Here is a 23,190-nt window from a genome sequence, read left to right as displayed (position 1 = left end):
TTGAATCGGCGAGTTGAAAAGGGAACACATTCCAAAATTCTTACTTTTCAGGAGAAAGGAGAAACTGTTTTGTAGCTTAAAAGAAAGGTTTGATCAAAAAAGTTTCTATTAGGCATTTGTACATCATATTTCTGCATATTCAACTACAAAGTATGGAGATCATATTACATATGGTTTTCAAGTTATGCCACTTTTTATCTCGAGGAATATGTCCCCTTTTATACGGTAGGTACTCAATTGAGAAAGATCTTTGTAGGGGCAGATAGTGTATAATAAACTCGCAATATCAAAGGTCTATTAAGCTGTAACACATTATTACACAAAAATACGCCCAACCATCATTTCTTTTATAGTTATTCATTGTCATTCCGTCTCTTTAAAGTGTTTTACTTTACGAAGATGTCTAGCTTCCATAACCTCTGAATGGTGTAACGTATGTCTTCTATGTTTAAAATATCGTGAAGATCATCAACGTCATCGACCATTCTTTCAACGTGTGTTCAATGTTAAATGGATAAGTCGAATATTTCACAACGATTATATTACTGGCGACAATAAATACCACGAAAATAAACTGCTCACTCGTTTCTTTTTTCCGCTACACGCTGCACACGCTGCTATACAACGCTTATACAAGGGTCCTGGACTGTATAAGCAATTCAGTGAATAACTATAACAGAGGTATACACAGGAGGCTTATATACGGTTTATTAGTAACAAATTTCGCGTAAACGGTGTATAAACCTTGTATAAAAGTTATACACCGTTTATTAGTAAGACGGTTAGTATATAAAAGTGTAAGATACTTATTGAATGTCAATTTATTTAAAGGAACTAGGCAAATTTAATGTTCACCTGTTCATCCTTTTGAGATGTATTTAAGGTCAGGCCTGCCCCCTGATAATAATTAAAGGGCCGCGGTATTTTGACCGTGCAAAGGTAGTATAATCATTACTCTTTTAATTGAAGGCTGGAATGAATGGTTTGACGAAACATTAACTGTCTCTATTGTACCAGGAACTGTTCCAGCCCTGTACATTGTTTTATAATTGCTGGAACATATGGAAAAGGGATGGCGATAACATCTATTCGTATGCCCAACATCTTGTGCTAGCGCAATATGAAGTTCCTCGTGGCGAGCTGGACACGTCACGAGCAAGGAACCTGCGGGTGACGTCACGGCCACATGTTGCACACCTCTCTATCGAAAGTACTGGAAGAATATGTCTAACTTTTCAGCCGATTAAGTTACGGAAATGAGACCTACACCATCGTGTAGCTCATGTTCCAAATGTAAATATTTGTTAATTTCAATAAAACCCGCCAAGGCATTCAAGAGATATAAGCACATTTCATCTCTGTAACGTAGCAAGCAGCCTTGAGCCGTACCGGATATAAGCAGCAAGCCAGACCAGAACAATTCAGTTTGCATCCTTCACAGCTGGCTAGCAAGTCACGCTGCACGCGACGAGTCGAACTCAGTATTCCTACTGCCGGACATCGTAATACTTAGAAACTTTCAACGGCAAGTTGACACTTAGTTTCTGCGAATACCAGAGTGTAACTTATAAATTGTGGGACTTTCAATTCGTCACACATTCAGACTTATAAAATTAACGTGTGTGTAACATCAAAGTCATAAAGACTTGTACTATTTCACCGATATTTGAACTTGACAAATATCTTAGTTTTCGTGTGAATAACCCTAACCAACTTGAAGCAAGCACGGTTACTTCGCATTGTAATGATCTTGAACTATTTCAACTGCGAATATCGTGATTGTAGGTCGCAGCACATTAACTATTTTAAGTATTATCAGAGAACACTGTAATTTGTGCCGAAACAGACTGTACCATTTAAAATTTCAACGCGTGTGTGAACTTTGTAATTCAGTGATTATAGGAAGTATAGGACTTATACATGAATAATAGTAGAACTGTGTTAGTGAGAATTAACATTACAAGATATTAAGAGAGAGAGCCATTTATTTATTTCTTTGCTGTGAAGGTGAGCCATAATAAACTGTGCTTCAAATGAAAGTTATTCTGACTATACGAACTGTGAGCAGTAAGTGTCTAAATGAACTGTGCAGTGAAGTGTATTTCTCATTATCATGATTTACGATAATAGACAGTGCTCCGACGTATTTCTCATCGAGTAAATGGTGACTATTTATGAAACAGTCATCAGTTCTAACAGTGCAAAATCAAATGGTGCACATTTTCAACCTAGTCAGTTGGACTTTCTCATGTTAAAGCCACTCTTTTAATAACATGAGAAATCCTGGCTCAAGACGACGGAGATCGATGGAGAACAACGGAGATCGGCATAGAACGACGGAGATCAGCATAGAACGACGGAGATCGACGGAGATTTGGTACTACGAGGAATAGTTCCAGGGACGTGGTACTATGGAACATCTTGATGTCTGCCGACAGCTGAGTTCCAGATTGCTGTTTGCAGAGCAGTATTCAACTGTTCGTGCTCAACGAGAAGGCGTATATCAGGTAATGTCAGTGCCTTTTCCATTCAATTCTGACTTTGAGCAGAACTTTCACAAACAGTGTCATTACTGGCAAAGAACATTGAAAGTTCACTTAATTAATATTTTACTTGGAAGACAGACTTTCAAATAACAGTGTGCTCTCGTATATTCTCATTCACTGGAACTTTGAAATATCAATCGAGTTCATTATTCGTAGTGGAAGTATATCATAAACTCTTAATACACAATATTTTCATAAAGTGTACAATAATTTACAAAGAGTAGGACAATACTCGGAACTTTATACAAGAAGACTAGATTTGATTTCAAGTGTTTTCATATTTGAGTTTGATGTGTTCTCGAGAAGGAATTACCAAATTTACTTTATTCAATTCATGTAGAAAGTGTAATTTGAAAGCGCAAGTGCCAATAGAAAGACTTTAGGATTTCTTATTTACTTCTTTAATTTATGCCATGAAAGTTATAATGGACATAACAGATTGAGAGAGATATTATTTAGTTGAATTTCACTTGAATTTCGATAATCTGTTGTGGAAATTGGAATTTATTTTCTATTAAAAATTTTATGATTCGGCGACATAATAGTGTGGCCTTCAAAAGATTGAATAAAGGAAAGAAAGAAATATAATATCTATTATTTCGCCCTGCGTTCCTCCCTCTCTGTACCATCTCCTAAGGACTAGGCACCCCTTTGAAAGACATCATGCTCTTCAAAATCAACTTTTCCTGGTACACTATATAATGAGTAGAAATTAACTTGAGTCAAAAGGCTTAATATAAAAGACGAGAAGACCCTATAGATCTCTATATGAGATTATATTTATTTTCTTTAGTGGTATTATTAATAAGTGTATTATCATATTTTGTTGGGGAGACATAAATATAAATATAACTCTTTGTAATCTGAACATTGATTTATAGATGATTGATCCATTAATAATGATTATAAGATAAAGTTACCTTAGGGATAACAGCGTAATTTTTTTTTTTAAGCGTTCACATCGACAAAAAAGCTTGCGACCTCGATGTTGGATTAAGGAATATGATTAGGTGTAGAAGTTAAATTAATAAGTCTGTTCGACTTTTAAATCCTTACATGATCTGAATTCAGACCGGCGTAAGCCAGGTCGGTTTCTATCTTTATAGAAGATCAATATTTTAGTATGAAAGGACCAAATATTCGAAATAATTTTTAATTAGAGTGATAAATATTAATACTACTTTGGCAGAGGAGTGCATTGAATTTAGAATTCAAAAATGTAAGAGTATTACAGGTAGTACTGGTAACAGATTTTGGTAAGAATATTAGGTGTTGTTATGTTAATTATTTGTTTATTGATTGGGGTAGCCTTCCTTACTTTATTAGAGCGTAAGGTTTTAGGTTATGTTCAGATTCGAAAAGGACCTAATACAGTAGGATTTATTGGATTACCCTAACCCTTTGTTGATGTGATTAAATTATTTTCTAAGGATGGAAGATACCCGATAGCATCAAATTATTTGACGTACTATTTTTATCCTATTTTTAATTATTTTTAGCTTTAATAACTTGGATGATTTATCCTTTTATGACAACTCAGTTTACTTTTAATCTGGGAATCTTATTTTTCTTAGTATGCACGAGTTCAGGGATGTATACTGTTCTGCGTTGTTAGAAGGATTACGGGCTGTCGCTCAAACAGTTTCTTATGAAGTGAGATTAGCATGAATTATTATTATTATTATTATTATTATTATTATTATGTGCGCATGGAGCCAATGGATCACGCAAAGCTCTAACGATTTTGTTTTCTGAGTTGCCAAACAGCTCTCATCATTTTTGCGTGGATCCTTTTTCGTTCTTCTGTCCACTTTGCTCCAATCTTCTTTTTCACTTCGTTCTCTGGTTGCACTTTTTCATATAGAGGTTTCCGTCCGCGGTGTCATTTGAGTTCATCAGGGCTTTTTCTAGATCCTTCTTCACTTCCAGTACCCATGGAATATTTTTTAGATGTTCTATGTAGGTGAGAATCTTGTGTGTCAGTCTACTTGCCGGCAGTCTGCGGACGTGCCCATAAAATTTCAGACGTCTTTTGCGGATGTCTGCTGCAATGTTGGAGGGCTCTTCTGTCACTTTGCGTGACCTCAGTCTACATCCATCTTCTGTTTTTTGGGGGCCGAGAATTTTCCTCAGGATTCTTCTTTCTTCTTTTAAAATGTTTTCGAGATCACCTTTCCCATTTAGTGTAAGGGTCTCGCTGGCATATAAGACTTCGGGCTTGATTACTGTATTATAGTGTCTGGTCTTTGCATGGCGGGACAAGCACTTTTTATTGTATATGTTGTGAACCCTACCATAGGCTTACCAAAATTTTTGTAGGCGAATTTTCTGGGCAGCCTTCTCGCCTCCTGTTAGTTCAAGTATTTTTCCCAAGTACTTGAAGTGTGGTACTCGGTTGATTTGCCCGTATGTCGTGTTCAAATTTTGGATATCAAGTTTTGAGTAGAAGAACTTGGTCTTTTCAAAGGAAATTTGTACGCCAACCTTTCCAGCACATTTGCTAAGAGTTACAATTTGTTTAATGGCTGTGACTACATCATCTGTCAGTATGGCAAGGTCATCTGCAAAAGCGAGGCATGATATCTCAATACCGTCTTTGGGTCGTCCTAGTCGTATGGGACGCCAGTATGCCATGTCTTTCAATTCCTTCTCCCACTCGCGGATGACTGTCTAGGACGAGGTTGAAAGAAAGCGGAGATAAGCCGTCACCTTGTCGGACGCCAGTTTTAATCGGGAATGGTTCAGAGATTTCCCCCATGAATTTAACTTTGGAGACAGTGTCAGTGAGTGTTGCCTTGATGAGGTTGAGGGTCTGGGAATCAAGCCCCAATTCCTCAAGAATAACGAAGAGAGGCCGTCGATCAACCGAGTCGTACGCTTTCCTGAAGTCAACAAAAATGCAGATGACCGGTTTGTTCCTCAATGCTTTGTATTTAAGTGTTGCCTTCAAGTTGAATATTTGATCTGCACACGAGCGACCAGGGCGGAAGCCTGCTTGATATACGCCAAAACTTTGTTCAAGTTGTTCTTGCGTTCTCTTCAAAAGGCAAGCTGAAAGATTTTTGTATGCCACTTGGAGAAGAGAAATGCCCCTGTAATTGTTCACGTCGGTCTTATCTCCCTTTCTGTGTAATGGGTGGATGAGGGCGCACTTCCAGTCCTGAGGTAATTCTTCCAATTGTCAGATATCTGTAATGATTTGAGTGAGTTCCTTGAGGGAGTTAGGTCCAAGATTTTTCAAAAGTTCCGCAATGATGCCATCTTCTCTGGAGGTTCTATTGTTTTTAAGTTTTGAGGATGTGACCGCAGACTTCTTCCTCTGTCGGCGGTGGAGATTCTGGGAAAGTGTGCCTTGGGGGTTCTTGAGGAAATCTTGTGAGGGGCTCTGAACAGTTAAGGAGATTAGTGAAGTAAATTGCTAGTTCCTGACAATTTTCCTGATTACTGGGTGTAAGTTTTCCATCTGATCTTTTGAAAGCCAGGTTTTGAGGAGCATGTCCACGGACTTGTCCTCCGAATTCCCTGTAGAAATCTCGTACGCTGTAGTTACGAAAGTTATCTTCAATCGAGTCCAGTTGTTGCTTTAAGTGTTTTCTCTTGACTTACCTGATGATTCTGGCTACTCGTTTTCTAGTTTCATTGAAATATGTTTGGTTTTCTGGTGATTTCTTGCTGTTGTATTTCTGGAATGCTTCTTTTCGTTCTTTCAAGGCACGTTCACATTCAGAATTTGCTCTCGAGCTTTCTGGATGATTTTGTTGAGGAATTTCTCCCAGGTGCCTGCATGTTCCCCTTCCCACACTTCTTTCAGATTAGTGTTTCCAATATGTGTCTATCAAACTTCAGTATGTGTGACCTCTTATGATGAATTTTCTTCAGGGTCAATTTTACCTTTATTCTCACTACGTAGGGATCGGAATCGACGTTTGCTCCTCGGCATACCTGTACATCGTGTATCTCTCTCTGCATGGGATGAGAGATGGCAATGTGATCTCTCTGCCTGGGATGAGAGATGGCAATGTGATCGATTTGAAATTCACCGATCCCTGGAACGGGAGACCTCCAGGTCTTCTGTTTCAGTTGAGATTTTCTCAGTGAAGTTGACATGATTTTAAGATTGTTTTGTTGACACAGCTCAATGAGTCTCAACCCATTTTTGTTAGTGAATTTGTGAGCAGGGAATTTACCAACAGTTTTCTGGTGTTCTTTTTCTTTACCAATTTGTGCGTTAAAGTCGCCCAGCAAAATTTTTGTATCCTCTTTTGGAATCTTTGCCACGATTTTCTCAAGTTTAGCCCAGAATGCATCAGTTTTTTGCAGTTCTTTTTTTATTGTCCGTGTTAGTGGGTGCATGTACATTCACTATTGTATATTTCTTGTTAGCACATTGGATTTGCATTGTCATGAGCCGGTTACATATGGGAGTGACTTCTTTTATTGAGCCTACTATACTTTTATGTACCATTAAGGCCATTCCTAGTAAGGGAGTTCCCTTACTAACTCTCCGGTCCGTTTTACTCTTGAAGATCCGGTAGTTTCCATAATCAGTTGTGTCCTCATCGGTGAATCTTTGTCTGGGGGGTTCCCCAGAATCTGAATACCCAGTAGCCGTCTCATGACGGTTGGAATGGTTACCACCTGGGGTAATACTGATTTTACTCTCATGAATCATCATAGCTTGTAATCAAAGATTGGTCCAGTGTTTCCACTGGGAAATTAGGACCAGGGATTGCTAGTTCCTAGAACGTAACTATACAGCCGTACCTACTAGGTAAACAGACGCTGACCACTTCGCCGCTCAATCAGAGTCAGACGCAAAGTGGATTTAATTTTTGGTTCTTCCGCCCTCTCAGCCATTGAGACATGTCCTCTTCTGCCATCGAAGCCGTTGACCACAGTTCTAGTTTCCTCAGTAGATCCACGAGTGTTATTTGACTACGTCTTATTCACACTTGTCCTGTATATCTACAGGAGACTTCCCCTATCAGCCATTGGGATGCGCCGTGTCAGGGTTGAGGGACCCATCCCAGTGTCTCACGCAGGGTTATGCTTAGTTCGTACTCAGTTCGGAACTAAACCCCCATGTGAGCTGACCAGGTAATAATGTATTATGCTGTCCAGTACATACGCGTCACATTGCCAGTCCTAAAAATGGCTGACAATAGTGGCCGGCAATGTGACCTTGGCAACGCTGATAGTAAAAGGAATATTGTATATCTTATTCATGGTTTCTATGAAATTGATGACAAAAGAAACAAAATGAGTGCAGTTATGTCAAAAATGTTCATTAGATATATCAAGTGACCTCTATATTGTGTTATCTATGGAATAATTTTCATATTTACCAAGATGGCGGACATTTACGGCATGAAATTCATATTAAATATTAATCAAAAACCCTGTTATACAACAACAAAATCACAAGATAACACTAACTCACTATTATTCCTCGGAAGCCATAAAAGAAGTACAGTTCTTCTGTATAAGCCGACAAATGATGCAGCACCATTACACATGATCTTACCCACTGGGCACGGATTAGCATTAATTTTATTAAGATTTATTTTTTTAGTAGATAATTACTGTCTTATAAGATTTATAAGTTTTCAAGGGTATGTGTGATTTATGTTTTTAACTTTTCCTCTTATATTAGCATGATTTTCATCATGCTTAGCTAAAACTAATCGAACTCCCTTTGATTTTGTGGAAGGGGAATCAGAATTGGTTTCAGGGTTTAATGTTGAATATAGAAGAGGTGGATTCGCTTTAATTTTTTTAGGTGAATATACTAGTATCTTATTTATAAGATTATTATTTTGTATAATTTTTTAGGGGGTGTTGTATTATAAATTTTTTTAAAGTTGACTTTTTTAGCTTTTATATTTATTTGGGTTCGAGGTACATTCTATCGATTTTGATATGATAAATCAATATATTTGGCATAAAAGGCTTATTTTACCCTTGTCACTTAATTTTTTCTTGTTTTTCTTTGGGGTAAAAGGTATTTTATATATTCTTTACTTATTTAATGTATTTTATTTAGTAAAGTTAATACAAGAATTGAACTTCTGTCTTATGTTTTCAAAACATATGCTTTCATCAATGCCTTAGCTGGGAGGATGTAGTGTTTACAGTGCACTATGTCTTCTGGTACAGGCTAGAATAAATTTGTTACTTTCATTGACCTGTCTCAGTCTCATCCTTGGCTTTGACAATATGAAAGTGACCGAGGTATGAGTGATACTAGTAATGCCATTCCTTATGCAGCCAGTCCCTGTTATGAATGGTGTGAAAATATCACTCATAGGGTCGGTTGTAGCAACTTCTGGCTCAGTGAGGAAAGCAACGGGAAACTACCTCACTCCTCATTTCCCTAGTATGCCTCTTCAATGACACCTAGGCTTGGTGGAGCTGTAGAGGATCAAACCAGCCTTCAGGCTGAATACCCAACATACATACATACATACATACATACATACATACATACATACATGCTTTCATAAGCTTAATAACTAATTTACTAAAATATCTCAGATGTAAAAGGTTAGTGGATTTAGAATATAATAAAGGAAATATATGACAGTGAGGATTTGACCAGTTAAAATATATGGATCTTCTACAGGTTGAGCACCAATTCATGTTAGGAGGACAATAGATACCATAGATCAAAATAGAATTTGGTTGATAGGGTAATTTATTGTTAGCAGTATAAAGGAGAATAGCAATAGATATTACCAATGCAATAACACCACCTAATTTATTAGGGATAGATCGTAGAATCGCGTAAGCAAAGAGAAAATATCATTCAGGTTGAATATGCACGGGTGTAACCAGAGGGTTGACAGGTGTAAAATTATCTGGGTCCCCTAATATATAAGGCTCGAGAACAGTTAATAATAGTAAAATAGCTACTATAATGATAAAACCAAAAATGTCTTTGAAGGAGAAATAAAGGTGAAATGGGATTTTATCTGAGTTTCTGTTAAGGCCTTTGATCCTGTTTGATGAAGGAATAAGAGGTGAATTATAACCATTACAGCTACAGTAAATGGTAGAACGAAGTGGAAAGTAAAGAATCGGGTAAGGGTAGCGTTATTAACGGCGAATCCCCCTCAAACTCATTGTACTAAATAAATACCTACATAGAGAACAGCTTATAAGAGATTTGTAATTACTGTTGCCCCTAAAAAAGATATTTGTCCTCAAGGTAGAACATATCCTATAGAAGCTGTTCCTATTACTAGGAATAAGATTACAACACCTGTGGACCAAGTGCGTGTAAAATTATATGAACCATAATTCATTCCACGACCTACATGAAGGTAGTGGCAGATAAAAAAGAAGGATGCTCCATTTGCATGTAAAGTGCATAATAATCAACCGTAGTTGGCATCACAGCAAATATGAGCTACACTTGAAAAAGCTAAGTTTACATTTGCAGTATAGTGTATAGCTAGAAAAAGACCGGTGGCGATTTGGATTATCAAACATAATCTGAGGAGAGAGCCAAAATGTCATCAAGCAGAAATATTGGAAGGTGCTGGTAGATCTACCAAGGCATTATTAACAATTTTAAATACAGGGTGTGATACTCATATAGGTTTAGCCATTAAAATTATTGTTGTAATAATAATAATAATGTTATTTGCTTTACGCCCCACTAACTACTTTTATGGTCTTCGGAGACAATTTTTGTTGTAAAGGGCCTTGGAAGATATTTGTGATTTTTACAATTACGATTAAAGTGAGAAATAAGTAGTTCACTAATATTAAAGTGACGAAGTGATTAGGTTTATTTTAAAACTTAATTAAATGGGGCGTAGCTTCTATGTTTAAGAAACTGGATATTATATCAATAGATATAAGATCCATATTTTTGGTAAATGAATTTCTAAAATATGGATCTCTCATTGACGAAATTGTTAGGACTAACGTAATTGATAACACGATAACAAGATTTTTTATCGCTGGGTTGCGAGACACAGTGCCCACGGACGGAGGTGGGAGCGAACGTGTTAAATCACCCTGGTATTTATACTTTCCACCAGCTCCAGGTATTCCTTTAAGACTTGTCTAATTATGACACCTATAGCATTTCTGGCTTACCTTCATCCACTATCATACGATACAAGGTGTACCCTTCCCTCGGTTTCCTCATACCCGTTCCTTTCCATCATTCAATCATAAAATCAACTACTTCTTCCATTTTTCTCTGATAGTGTCACTACATTGCTGGTCGCCCGTTTCTCACAGTTCTCCCAGCATCACAAGAACTGTACATAGCTTGTGGGGAATGCAAATGTCCTAGCAGTTTCCAAGGCTTTTAACAATTGGTTCACCAATCCCAAAGGCATTTTAGAGCTACTGCCAGCCAAAACTTGTAAACTGCTCCTTACATGGAGAACAGATGCCTATCGTAGCCACTGCTCTGAAGTACAGACGCTACTACTGATACGGGGTTACAGTGACATTTTCTCCACTGAGGGCCCATTTCCCTTCTATAAGTCCTCCTTCTGCAGCCATTGGTCCTCTTTTTTTTTGCTAGGGGCTTTACGTCGCACCGACACAGATAGGTCTTATGGCGACGATGGGATACGAAAGGCCTAGGAGTTGGAAGGAAGGGGCCGTGGCCTTAATTAAGGTACAACCCAGCATTTGCCTGGTGTGAAAATGGGAAATCACGGAAAACCATCTTCAGGGCTGCCGATAGTGGGATTCGAACCTACTATCTCCCGGATGCAAGCTCACAGCCGCGCGCCTCTACACGCACGGCCAACTCGCCCGGTGCCATTGGTCCTCATAGTGGGTCAGATCATATACCACCGCCCAACACTCGCCATGGAAACGATCTGGCTGTATACTCTACTCCATTACCATAGCAGATTTAAATGGCCAGATATTCAGGATTTGCTATTTACATTTAATTATTTTCTAGGTGTGTGGCTGTCATTTCAACCTTTTCTTCTCATCTTGTACTACAGAGCTCTCATACTGTGTTTGCTAACCAGTTGGATACTATTTCTTCTTTCTACATTTTACATTTGTCAAAGCATTTTTTTTATAGGCTTTCCTTTTTACATACAGTATATTAGCATGAGACAGCTGATGGAAAAGAACTGGGAATATGGAAAGGATCTGGTCATGACTTTCATAGATATAGAAAAGGCATATGATAGTGTACCCAGGGAGAAGGTTTGGGAAATGTTGGAAATGGTGCAAGCTATGTACAACTGTGTTAGCAGAGTACTAACCCCAGTTGGAAAGACAGAATGGTTTAGGAATAAGACTGGACTAAGACAGGGGAGTGTGCTGTCACCTCTTTTGTTTATTATGACCATGGATGAAATTGTAAAGGAAACAAAGGAAACCTATGGGGATAAAGAGATGAAGATACTGCTATTTGCAGATGATGTGATCTGGAGAAAGGACAGCAAAGAAGTGCAACAACAACTAGATGTCATGAATGAAAAAAACTGAGAAGTATGGCATGAAAATCAGTACAGAGAAAAGCAAGACCAAGGTGATGTGGAGAGGGGAAAGGCAAGGAAGGGGCACTGTAAAAATTGGAAGACAGAGTCTGGAAATTGTGGACAACTTTAAATACAGTACCTAGGAAGTGAATTAATGCAAAATGCTAGGGTAGTCATGGAGATTAGCAGGAGGATACAGCAGAGTAATGCATTCTACCAAAGTGTATGGAAACTTGTTTGGAGCAAAAAGTACTAAGTAAAAGTAAGGAGATAATGTACAAAATGTACTATGTGCCCATACTGACTTATGCTGCTGAGACTTGGACTTTGACTAGCAAGCAAGAGACTAGAATTCCAGCCAGTGAGATGAAATTCCTAAGAAGTATGATGGGAAAGACAAGGAAAGACAAAGTGAGAAATGAAGATGTTAGGAAGGAAGTTGGGAAGGAAAGCTAAATGAGAGAGTTGAAAAGAATAAACTAAGGTGGTTTGGACATGTCAAGATGATGGAGAATAAAATTCCAACACAAATGCTGGAGGCAAAGTACGAGGGCAAGAGAGCAAGAGGAAGACTTAGAACAAGGTGGATTGAATCAGTGAAGAGCGGCATAAGACAAAATTTAGACTGGAACAAGATCATGGAAGAGGAATGGTGGAAGGAAAGAGGAAGATGGAGAAGTGCCATAAATACCCCGACCCGGCAGGAATCGGATACGGGGACATGATGATGATGATGATGATGACATAGGTTATCCGGAAGTACATAATTTCTTACAAGGAAGAAGGGACTATAACATCCGTGGTTGGCAAATAATCATTCTAAAAAAAAAATTAAGAAAAGTAGTAGTAAGCCCTTTAACAAATCGAAGAACCAACAGTCTCACAAGGAAATTGAAACAGCAGGGATGTGATAGCCTCCATTAGAATGAATGGGAAATGAACCTTCATTGTGACAAGCAGATGTTAAGACAATAAACTGCCATTCGGTCTATTGAGAAAACAATTATGAACAGAGAACACACACAATATATATTTTGTTCTATATCCTGATTGGAAGTTCAGGAAGTGAAAATGTGAAAGAGTGAAAGACTATAAAACTATAACAACAGTACAAGTCAGTTTTTGGCAAAATCAGGATAAGTGCATATTTGACATCATCAGCTTGATATCTATGAGTGGACAGATAGGTACAAGTAAAAGTTTGCCATAACACACTGCATTCCAGAGTGCACATAGCAGTACAAAAGGAAACTTTCAAATGACGAATGATCAGAACAGTACAAGTTGACTTGTAGTGTTATTGCATCCCACCACAGAATTGTTCTATAAGAACCAACATCACAGCATTCATAAGATTAAAAAATGAATTGAGTAGATTGGTGCAATAACAACTTAAGTCTGAAAACAATGTTTTGAAAAAATCACATCCAAAAGTTTTGAAACACTGTAGATAGAGTTTTTCATGTATGGACATCTTGATTTAAACATATAATTTAACGACAGTCCTTAAAAATATTTCCATTTCATCGTGAATTTAGATTTCACTAGTTCTTCAATACTTTGATTTAAATGCGAGTTTACTCAAGTCGTTATTGCACAGACTGACAATCTACACCTTAAATTGACATTTATGGGCAGTAAATTTGTCCAAAATAATTTAATATGGAAAACGCTACAGTGTATTGATCAATAAGTATATTTTTATAACAAGATTATAATATATACAATATATGAAAAATTACACAAAAATTAAACTATTTTCTTAATAATGCACTTTTGAAAGAATTTTCAATCAGGGAATAATGATTAAATGATTTCTTATACTGTACACTAGCATTGCTTTGACAAGGTAAGTTAAGTAAAATGTATTCATATTTATTTATATATTTTATTTTTCATTTTATGGCCTTCATTGGACCACTTTAGTCAATTATACAATGGATTTTTTGATTTTCTCTCAACCCAGTACTTCTTCATTCTCTTGGATCTTGATTCTCACTCCTAGCCTGAAATATCTCTTCCCATAGTTTGTCTGTTGATCTTGGTCAGTAGTCTGGTGTCTATGTTTTTGAGCGTTTTGATTCTGTGGGTCTTGTTTTCTAAATCTTCTTCTCTGATTTGTAGCTCCTCCATATCTTTTTTGATTTCTGTAATCCACTTAATATTACTCTTACTGTTCCACAATTTTTCTATTATCATCCTGCTGATTCTATTTTCAGGTGTTCTAATTAGGTGACCAAAGAATGAGATTCGCTTTTTTTCTGATAGTGCTCATTACCGGTTCTATTTCCTTGTAGACTGTTTCATTAGAAACTAGTCTCCAGTGTCATTTTCTTGGTATTTTTTTTGTTTATACATGTTCTGATCACTCTTCTTTCTATTTCCAGTATTCTGTCTATTGCTGTATTATTAGTTGTGTTGAAAATGGTTTCACTAGCGTATGTTATTTCTGATTGTATGACCGTTTTATAATACTTTAATTTCGTGGCTATTGAGAAGTCTTTTTTGTTGTATGTGTTCTTGGTGACATATTGAACTTTGGTTAATTTGTTTATTCTATTATGACATGTTTGCTTTTTGTTAAGGTAGTATGTTATAATTTCACCTTAGTACCCGGTACCTATTTAAATTTGTCTACAATTTTGATTTTCTCTCCTACTTCGATTTTCTTTGCGAGTGGTGGGTCAGTTAACATGATTTCTGTTTTCTCAAAGGATATACTGAGGCCAATTTTTTGTGCTATTTCCTGTAGTGATTTAATTGGTTGTCAAGTTTCCTGAACATTGTTAGATAGGAGAGCAAGATCATCAGCAAATCCCAGACAATTTAAGGTTAAGTTGTGTTTTGATTTTTCAATGTTGATGTTTTTAGAGATATTCTTATACCATTCCCTCATTACATATTCCAAAGCACAGTTGAATAGCAGTGGTGACAAACAATCTCCCTGTCTTAAACCAGCTTTTATGAGGAATGGCTTAGAAAATTCCCCTCTGAACCTGACTTTTGATTGTGTGTTGGTTAAGGTGAATTTAATCAGTTTGATTAGTGTAGGGTGCAGTCCAAAATTTCTTAATATTTTTAATACTGAAGGTCTGTGAATACAGTCATATGCCTTCTTAAAGTCTACAGACGTTATTGCAAGAGGTTTGTATTGTTTTCTGTAATATGACATAATTAATCTTAACGAGATGATTTGTTCTGCACAGCTTCTCGAAGGTCTGAAGCCTCCTTGGTATTTACCTAATTCTTGCTCTAATTGTTCTTTAATTCTGTCATACTGCATTCTAGCAAATATTTTGTATGTACAGTCGAAGAGAGATACACCTCTATAGTTACCTGGATTGCTCTTATCTCCTTTTTTTGAAGCGGGTGGATGATCGCTGTTGTCCATTGTTCGGGAAAATGTTCTGTTGTCCATATTTTCGATAAAGCCATGTGTTGTTGTAGTAGTAGTAGTAGTAGTAGTAGTAGTAGTAGGAGTAGTAGTAATAATAATAATAATAATCACAAAACAGGAGTTTATGAACGTTCATTCTTGAATGGTTTCATCAGTCTCACTGATTTCACTTTCCTCCATAACAGTCTCTTTCTCTAATATGTGCTTAAGTGCATCTGCATTCTCCAGTTTCAAAAACTTCAGTAAAGAAAGAACATCATTTTTCTTTGTTAACTTCAAGCCTTTTTATCAATGAGGCCACAAGGAAAAGTGTCCTGCACTTTCTTATCAATCAGTTCCCAAAACAAATTAAACATTTTTTCCTGTCTTTCTCTGGGGAAAAAATGTGTGGCAGTTTCTCTTACAACAACTTTCAGTATAACTGAATACTTTCTCAGAAACATTCCTGCAACTAGTACTCACACAGCTGTCACCATAATTCCTCTTGGCTTTGTTCTGAATGCATTTCCAAAAATCTCATTAAAGTAATCTCTTCTTTTCTTTTTCCTGCATTGTTCCTTCATTTAACTTATCATCTGCCTCCTTATCACACATCTTTACTGAATAAACCTGCCAAAACCACACACAACAGTCACAAGACAATACTCGCCGATTCCCGCACGTGAGATACTGCCACGTCGAAGCACCTAAGCTGTTCGCCGGAAGAACGTCTTGCTACACAGCTGTAAAAAATGCAAGCTCCTGCCATCTAGCATTGACATAACGAAATAATATTTGGAGAATAGATGAACACATCGAGAATTATAAAAATGCATTTGCCGGGAAAAACCGACTGAAGTCGACTTAAGTGGTTATTGCACCCATTGCCTCAATTATGGTTAACAGAACCCTAAATGGCCTTTTATTCTTGAAAATTCCAAAAAGTGTTCACAATAATTTTGACTACTAATTTATATTTTAGTTGGATAACTTAAAAGAGATATGAGATTCAGACTGTAATGATTTTCTTTGCATTAAAACTCTCCCTAAAATAGAGCAGACAAGTACTTACAGGAGGTGAGTCACGGCCAGTGAGTCCCTTCACTTGAAGCATCTCTGCAGTCTTAAGAAAGGTTGCCAAATCTTCCTGCCGTACATTCACTTCTCCTTGGTACATAAACTGAAGAATATCCACCAGATCCTTATGGCAAACATCCTTAAGGATCACTATTGGATGCTTGCACGGATTTGCCTGCCGAAAGAGACACTCTTGAGTCATGAACTAAATACAGTGCTTGAAAAAAAAAAAAAGTCAAAATTTCACATGATTACCAGGAAAACTAGGACACATACATTACTTTTTTTTTTTTTTTAACAACTGGCTTTACTTCGCACCGACCACCGACAAAGATAGGTCTTACGGTGACGATGGGATAGGAAAGAGTTAGGAGTGAGAAGGAAGCGGCCATGGCCTTAAATAAGGTACAGCCTGGTGTGAAAATGCGAAACCACAAAAAACCATCTTCAGGGCTACCGACAGTGCAGTTCAAATCCACTATCTCCCAAATGCAAGCTGACAGCCTTTCCTGTCACGCAGTGTTTTATGAGCTTCCTCCGTTTCTCTTTGTTCAGTACCCACCGTTCACGTAGGTTCTACTCCTTCAGATTTTCAGAGATTAATTCCCTCTTACTACATCACCCTTTTTCCCCTCATAATCCTCAACTCTTCTCGTGACATGACCAAACCATCGCAATCTTGCCTCTTGAATTTTTTCCATTATTTCTGCCACTTTCACTGTCCCTCTGATTTGTTCTTTTTGAACACAGTCCAATCTGGTTACTCCACACATCTATCTCAATATCTTCATTTCTGCCATTCTCAAAGCTGTACATCATTGCTAGCCTTGCCACAGGCTTGCACACATTTCCTTTAACACATTCATGCCCGTATCAGAGTTATTGGCTATAGCACGTGTCAATGCTCTGCACCGTATCTGAGTTAGCCCAGATAAGCACAACCTCACAACCTTGAATTGTAGCCATTCCTACGCAGCTGTGGTATATTTTTGTTACAAATATGTGCGACAGAGATGAGGGTAATAACCTTATGAATGCTTCTATCTGTTTCTACTCACCAGAAACCACATGGCCTTGGAGACTTTCCTTTCTAAAGCATTTTTTTACTCTGTTTCTGAATGAAGGCGAGTGCAGGCTGTTACACTCGGTACGACCGGGCGATTGACCGTGTGGTTAGGGGCGCACAGTTGTGAGCTTGCATCCGGTGGATTCGAACCCCAGTGTCGGCAACCGTGAAGAAGGTATTCCGTTGATTCCCATTTTCACACCAGGCAAATGCTGGGGTTGTATCTTAATTAAGGTCAAGGCCGCTTCCTTCACACTCCTGGCCCTTTCCTATCCCATCGTCGCCATAAGACCTGTAAGGCAATTTTCATCCTAACTATCGTAGATGTGTGGCAACAGAAGACACAATGCCCACCACAACAAACAATGGTCAATGTAATGGTATTGTTGATCAATGTTACGAGCTTTCAATATTGTAGGCCTTCACATTTAGTTTTCTTCCGACTCTGAAATACCACTCTTATCATAGTCGGTACAATAAAATTGAATAAAACATAAATGGTCGGAAATTGTATTCTCCATAACTTTTGTTATGTAGTACTTCTCGATAGGACCAATAACATAGGTATTTAAAAATTAAATGTTAGGCGTCTTCCTCTAAAGTACAATTTCATACAGGGCGCATAAAACTGTTTATAGTTTAGACTGTAGTTTCTTATTCCTCGACTCTATATACCAACTTTCATTAAATTCAGTTAACCCATTTTCTCGTGGCTCGGCGTTGATATGGACTTGGCAACAAAAATACAAATTCATGAATATCTATGTTATCAAAGCCGGTGCGGTAACAATGTATGTCATAAATGATCGAAAATTTAATTCTATATAACTTTAGTTATGTAGTATTTATCGATAGGACCACTAATAATATAAATATTTGATTATTAAATTTTAGGCCTTCCCCTAAACTACCATTTCACTCAGCGTGAGTAAAATGATTTATAGCCTAGATTATAGGGGCTCAACCCCCGACTTCACATACCGATTTTCATTAAATTCTCTTCAGCCGTTTTCTTGTGATGCGTGTACGTACATACAGGCAGACAGAAATTACGGAAAAGTTAAAAAGTGCATTTCCTTGTTGCTATGAACATGACCGATACAGAAATACAATTCTTTTCAAATTCTGAACAATGTACAGACAAAACTCTTATTTTATATATATAGATATTGAAGCTAGGTACATTTTAACATAAACTCCCATTGCATTTGTTGACTGTATTTTATCTCGGATTTTGATGTATCATTGTTTCTGTTGTATGTCTTTCTTCTTTGTTATTTTGCTGATGATGACGTCTAAGCCAGGTCAAAACAAGTCCTAGGTATTTTAAACAACTATGTAACTTTCAAACAAACCATTTAATAAATGGCAGAAGTGTACTGAATAGGTTGACCTAATATAATTGAATTCTTTTAGAATTTCGCCTTAGATATTCAAAGTCAATACGGAACCGGAATGAAGTTTATTACTTCTCGTTGCGGCATATGGTGTGTGGAGTATTGTTGTGTGCCTCATACTAACAGTTGTGCAATTCAAAGGAAAAGGAAGGGGCAGGGGAAGGAGGCGGGGCAAGGGGTGATGAGGTGGGGCAAGGGGTGAGGTCAGGGAAAGGAGAGGGGTTGGGTGTACGGGAAGAGGGGGAATTAAGGCGAGGCCGAAGGATGTGGGAAAAGAGATGGCTGCTGAGGAAAGGTGCTGTGAATATTATGAAAAACTGAATTATGACTTGTTCATTTGACGTTTCCAAAAATGGGAATTAGAAGGTCAAATAGGATATTTGTCTTTTCTGAAATGTCATTAAGATTATGATTTGGGTTAAAATATTGATCTATATGTATGAAGCAGCTTTCAGTAATGTTAAGAAGGGATCCTTTGTTGATGATTTTGAGAATTTCCATATCTTGTTTTGTGTCTGTGAATTTGTGATTATAGTCATGCATATGCTGTCCTACAGCTGAAAATTTATTGTACTTCAGGGCATTGACATGTTCCGAGTTTCCTCCTGGTCTGTCCGATGTAAGAAGAATTACAACTGTTGCAAATAATTCTGTGTACTCCTGATTTTGAAAAGCTAATTGAACTTGTTTATGGACATGGCATTATGTAACCGTTAGTATGAGGCACACAACAATACGCCATGCACCAAATGCCGCAATGAGAGGTAAGTCTCATAACCTATGCCATTTGACTAACACGCGCACTCTCTCTCTCTCCTTCCTTCTATTGTTTAATTTTATATAATTGTATCTATCATTTACTCAGGTTAACTTCATAGACACCACAATGAATTGCGAATTTATGCCAGCCACAAATTAAGAATGTGTCAGTTTTAATCATATCTTCATGTGCCACCCTGACAATGTAAAACAGCATTTCAGCATGATTTTAACAAGCACTACGGGAACATTTCATTTTATTTACGTTGGTCGATGTGGAAACACCACCTAGTAGTTCTGCGTCAGCTGGTAGTTATTTATAGTGGCGTCCAGTGGCTTGCATACTGCTACCACCACTCAAGTGTAGGTTTGGTGATTAATTATCTCACTACAGAATCAACATTTACCAGTTCCCGTTTTGCAATTGAAATTGTAATGATTAGCAGTGATGGAACTAACGATTCTATGAATATTAATACAAGGAAGAGTCTGGATGATGAGCATACTCCAGATCCTAAGAATTTAGAGCCTAATTTATTTTCCAGATTTCACACATAGTTCATCCTAGATTTTAATGTTAATTGTGTGTTTGTACATTAGTTTTTATGTCAATTGTGTGTTTGAACATTTGTTTAGTTATTAGATGTATTACATTAAGCTGAAGATTGCCAGCCAAGGCTGAATCTAGTCTGTAGTTTAGTAATGTAATTGAATAATATTGCATATTATAGTATTGAAAAAGGTGGACCATTACGACATTAATTTATTATTATTATTGTGATCCCAATTCAATATGGATCAAAACCATGAAGTTTATATCTTATGTTAAGTCTCATTTCAACCAGTGCCAAAGTTTTGTCAGTCATTCAGTGTTGTCGCTTCACTACGGTGTACATCTTTGGGACCTTGCTTGCTGCATCTGTGATCCTTTCTTCAATTCTCCTCCAAGCCATGTCACAGTTTCCCTCTAGGTCAGGTGGCCCAGTGCTTCGGAGTGTTTCTTGATAAGTAATTTGCTCAGGGGCCGTTAACCTTTTCAAGTTTATTTTCACGACTTGTTTGCTCAGTTTGATTCTAAGGTAAGCCCATAGTATACGATGATCCGATCTGCACTTGGCACTAAGTTTTGTTTTCACATTTCGGAAGGAGGTTCTCCTTTTATCGACAAGGATGTAATCAATTTGGTTCTTAAAATGCCCATTCGAAGAGGTCCACCTAGAGACGACATTTGTGGTGTCTAAACATGGTATTCATAATGGAAAGACTGTTATCGTTTGCTAACTGTATCAAATGATCGCGTTGCTCATAAAGTGCACCCAGGCCATACTGTCCTACAGTTTCTCGCAAGTGGTTGTCCATCGAGATGGTTCTTACTTTTGTATTGAAGTCTGCAAATATGATGGTAATACCTCTTGGTTTAAGTGATGCTACTGTATCTTCCATGTCTGCATAGAAGTCTTCGATCTCTTGGTCGTCTGCAGCGATGGTGGGTAGATATACCTAGATCAGGAGTAGTTTATATGGTTTGGTGTCGAGATTGAGGGTCAGTATTCTTTCACTGATAGGTATGTATTCCTCAACATATTGGGATATCCCCTTATCAACAAGAAACGCGACACCATTCTGACCTGTATCATTTGCCCCGGCGATGTATATTACATAGTCATCTGTTACAAAATGCCCAACATCCTTTCCAGTGAGTTTCTGACAGTCCACAAATGTCGATTTGATGTTTCCTTAGTTCTCTTTCTACAATGCAAAGTTTTCCTGTCTGAAGTAACCCTCTCATATTCCATGTAGCTATTGCTTTAGCTTTGTGAAGTTGGTCTGCATTTGGTCGATCAGTAGCAGATTTACCGTACGAGGCCTGATCGTTCACCTCTGCACGTCCGGTCGCACATTTCACATCGTTCGACTCGGACCCAAACTGACGCCGATTGCTACTCGGGTCGCACAGCATACCAATATACATTTCTTGACTCTACATGATGCGCTCATGGGATGATAATCAGATGGTTTCCCCTTGCCTTCCTGATCCTATGCCGTTGGCCATCCAGTGGCTCTTTGGCCTTGAGGGGCAGCTTCCCACCTCAAGGACAAGAGGATGCCCTGGACCTCTACCTGCTCATCCACCCTCCGAGGAGGCCATAGGTACCTGGTAGTGGTCTTATACCGGTGGTCACTCGATAGACGCACTTTAATGTCATGCCCGGGACATATAGTGGTACTACGTGCAAATAAAAGCGAACCATGGAGTTCCCCGCATGGCGGTACTAATCACAAGTAGTTTCATGGTTCTAATACAATCATCCCTTGGTCGCCCCTTTTAGTCACCTCTTACGCAAGGCAGGGGATACTGTGTGTGTATTCTTCGTCTGCGTCCCCTACCCACAGGGGGTTGTGTGTTTGGTCCACGAGAGGTATTTTATTTCCCTCAGTCTGCTGGCAAGCCAGTTAGGATTCCCCTATCCACCACCTGGGACACGCCACATGGGAGTATCAACTCTCCTCCTGCTACGCCAGCATAGTAGGTTCATAGGCACTAGATGATGGTAGAATATTCTGTACATTATAATCATGTTATTAAGCACACTACGATTTTCGAGAAGGTATTTTTTGGTAATGTATCTTTGTAGAAGCCTGACCAGGCACATACATAAACAGGTGGTCTTCATGGTAACGGTGAGTTATTGTTTAGTAGAGTTATGGTGTAGCAAGAATATACTTGTGACCTTGTGTTGTTGAGACATGCAGTAGTTGCAGTCTCCATGTTGAAGTTATCGGCAGTTGTTTAAAATGGCGGCTTTGTTGATGTTTTCAGAGCGAAGTGTTTTGTTTGTGATACTGTGATTAATGTTGTGTGTGTTCATTTGTAAATAGATGTGAATAAATAAATATGTTAACTGACAGCATTTTGTGTGCGTCTTTGTGGATACGTTAACTGGCGACTGTGGGAATACGCCTCAAAACCTAACAGACGAGCAACCCTGGTCAAGTAGGAGAGGGATTGGTCAGATTGTGAGTAGAACAGGCCAACCCCGCCCAGCTATCATCTTAAGGATTGGCAACGAGAATTTTTCAGCCATACTCGACAGCCAAGCAAGCCATTCATTCGTCAATGGGACTGTTGCCGGATTACTATCACTTATGAAGTCTCACCATCTCGGAAGGGTAGTGGAAGCAGTGGACGGGGTAACCTATTCCATCCATGGACAGACTAACCTAACCGCTAAATGTATGAGAGTATACCTATTGTAATTGACATTGCAGTGATTCAGAACCTGACACATGACATCATATTTGGACATGACTTTCTGGTGGAATACAAGGTGATCCTAGACTATGCAGCTCATGAGGTCTTTTTGGGAAAAGACAAACGTCTGAGGGTTGTCTGGCATGATGGAAATCTCTAGACTCACAAGGATGTGGAAGTTGACGTAGACCTGAGAGATATCCAGTTAACGCATCTTCGACCGAGTGAAGAAGAGGAGCTGAGACA

General features: G+C 38.1%; 1 protein-coding gene across 13 annotated transcripts in view; it reads right to left on the bottom strand.

Moving 5' to 3' along the window:
- LOC136878885 (broad-complex core protein isoforms 1/2/3/4/5) overlaps positions 1 to 23,190 on the bottom strand; it is a 681,897-nt gene that overhangs the window by 598,631 nt on the left and 60,076 nt on the right. For all 13 annotated transcript variants that reach the window (XM_067152460.2, XM_067152455.2, XM_067152456.2 and 10 more), the window contains exon 3: positions 16,465 to 16,644. In XM_067152460.2, coding sequence (XP_067008561.1) covers positions 16,465 to 16,644 — 180 coding nt within the window. The remainder of the gene's footprint in view (positions 1 to 16,464; positions 16,645 to 23,190) is intronic.

Source organism: Anabrus simplex, chromosome 8 (assembly GCF_040414725.1).
Source record: "Anabrus simplex isolate iqAnaSimp1 chromosome 8, ASM4041472v1, whole genome shotgun sequence".
Lineage (NCBI taxonomy): Eukaryota > Metazoa > Arthropoda > Insecta > Orthoptera > Tettigoniidae > Anabrus > Anabrus simplex.
The sequence above is the reverse complement of the archived record's forward strand: the minus strand, read 5'-3'. Positions and strand labels throughout refer to the sequence as shown.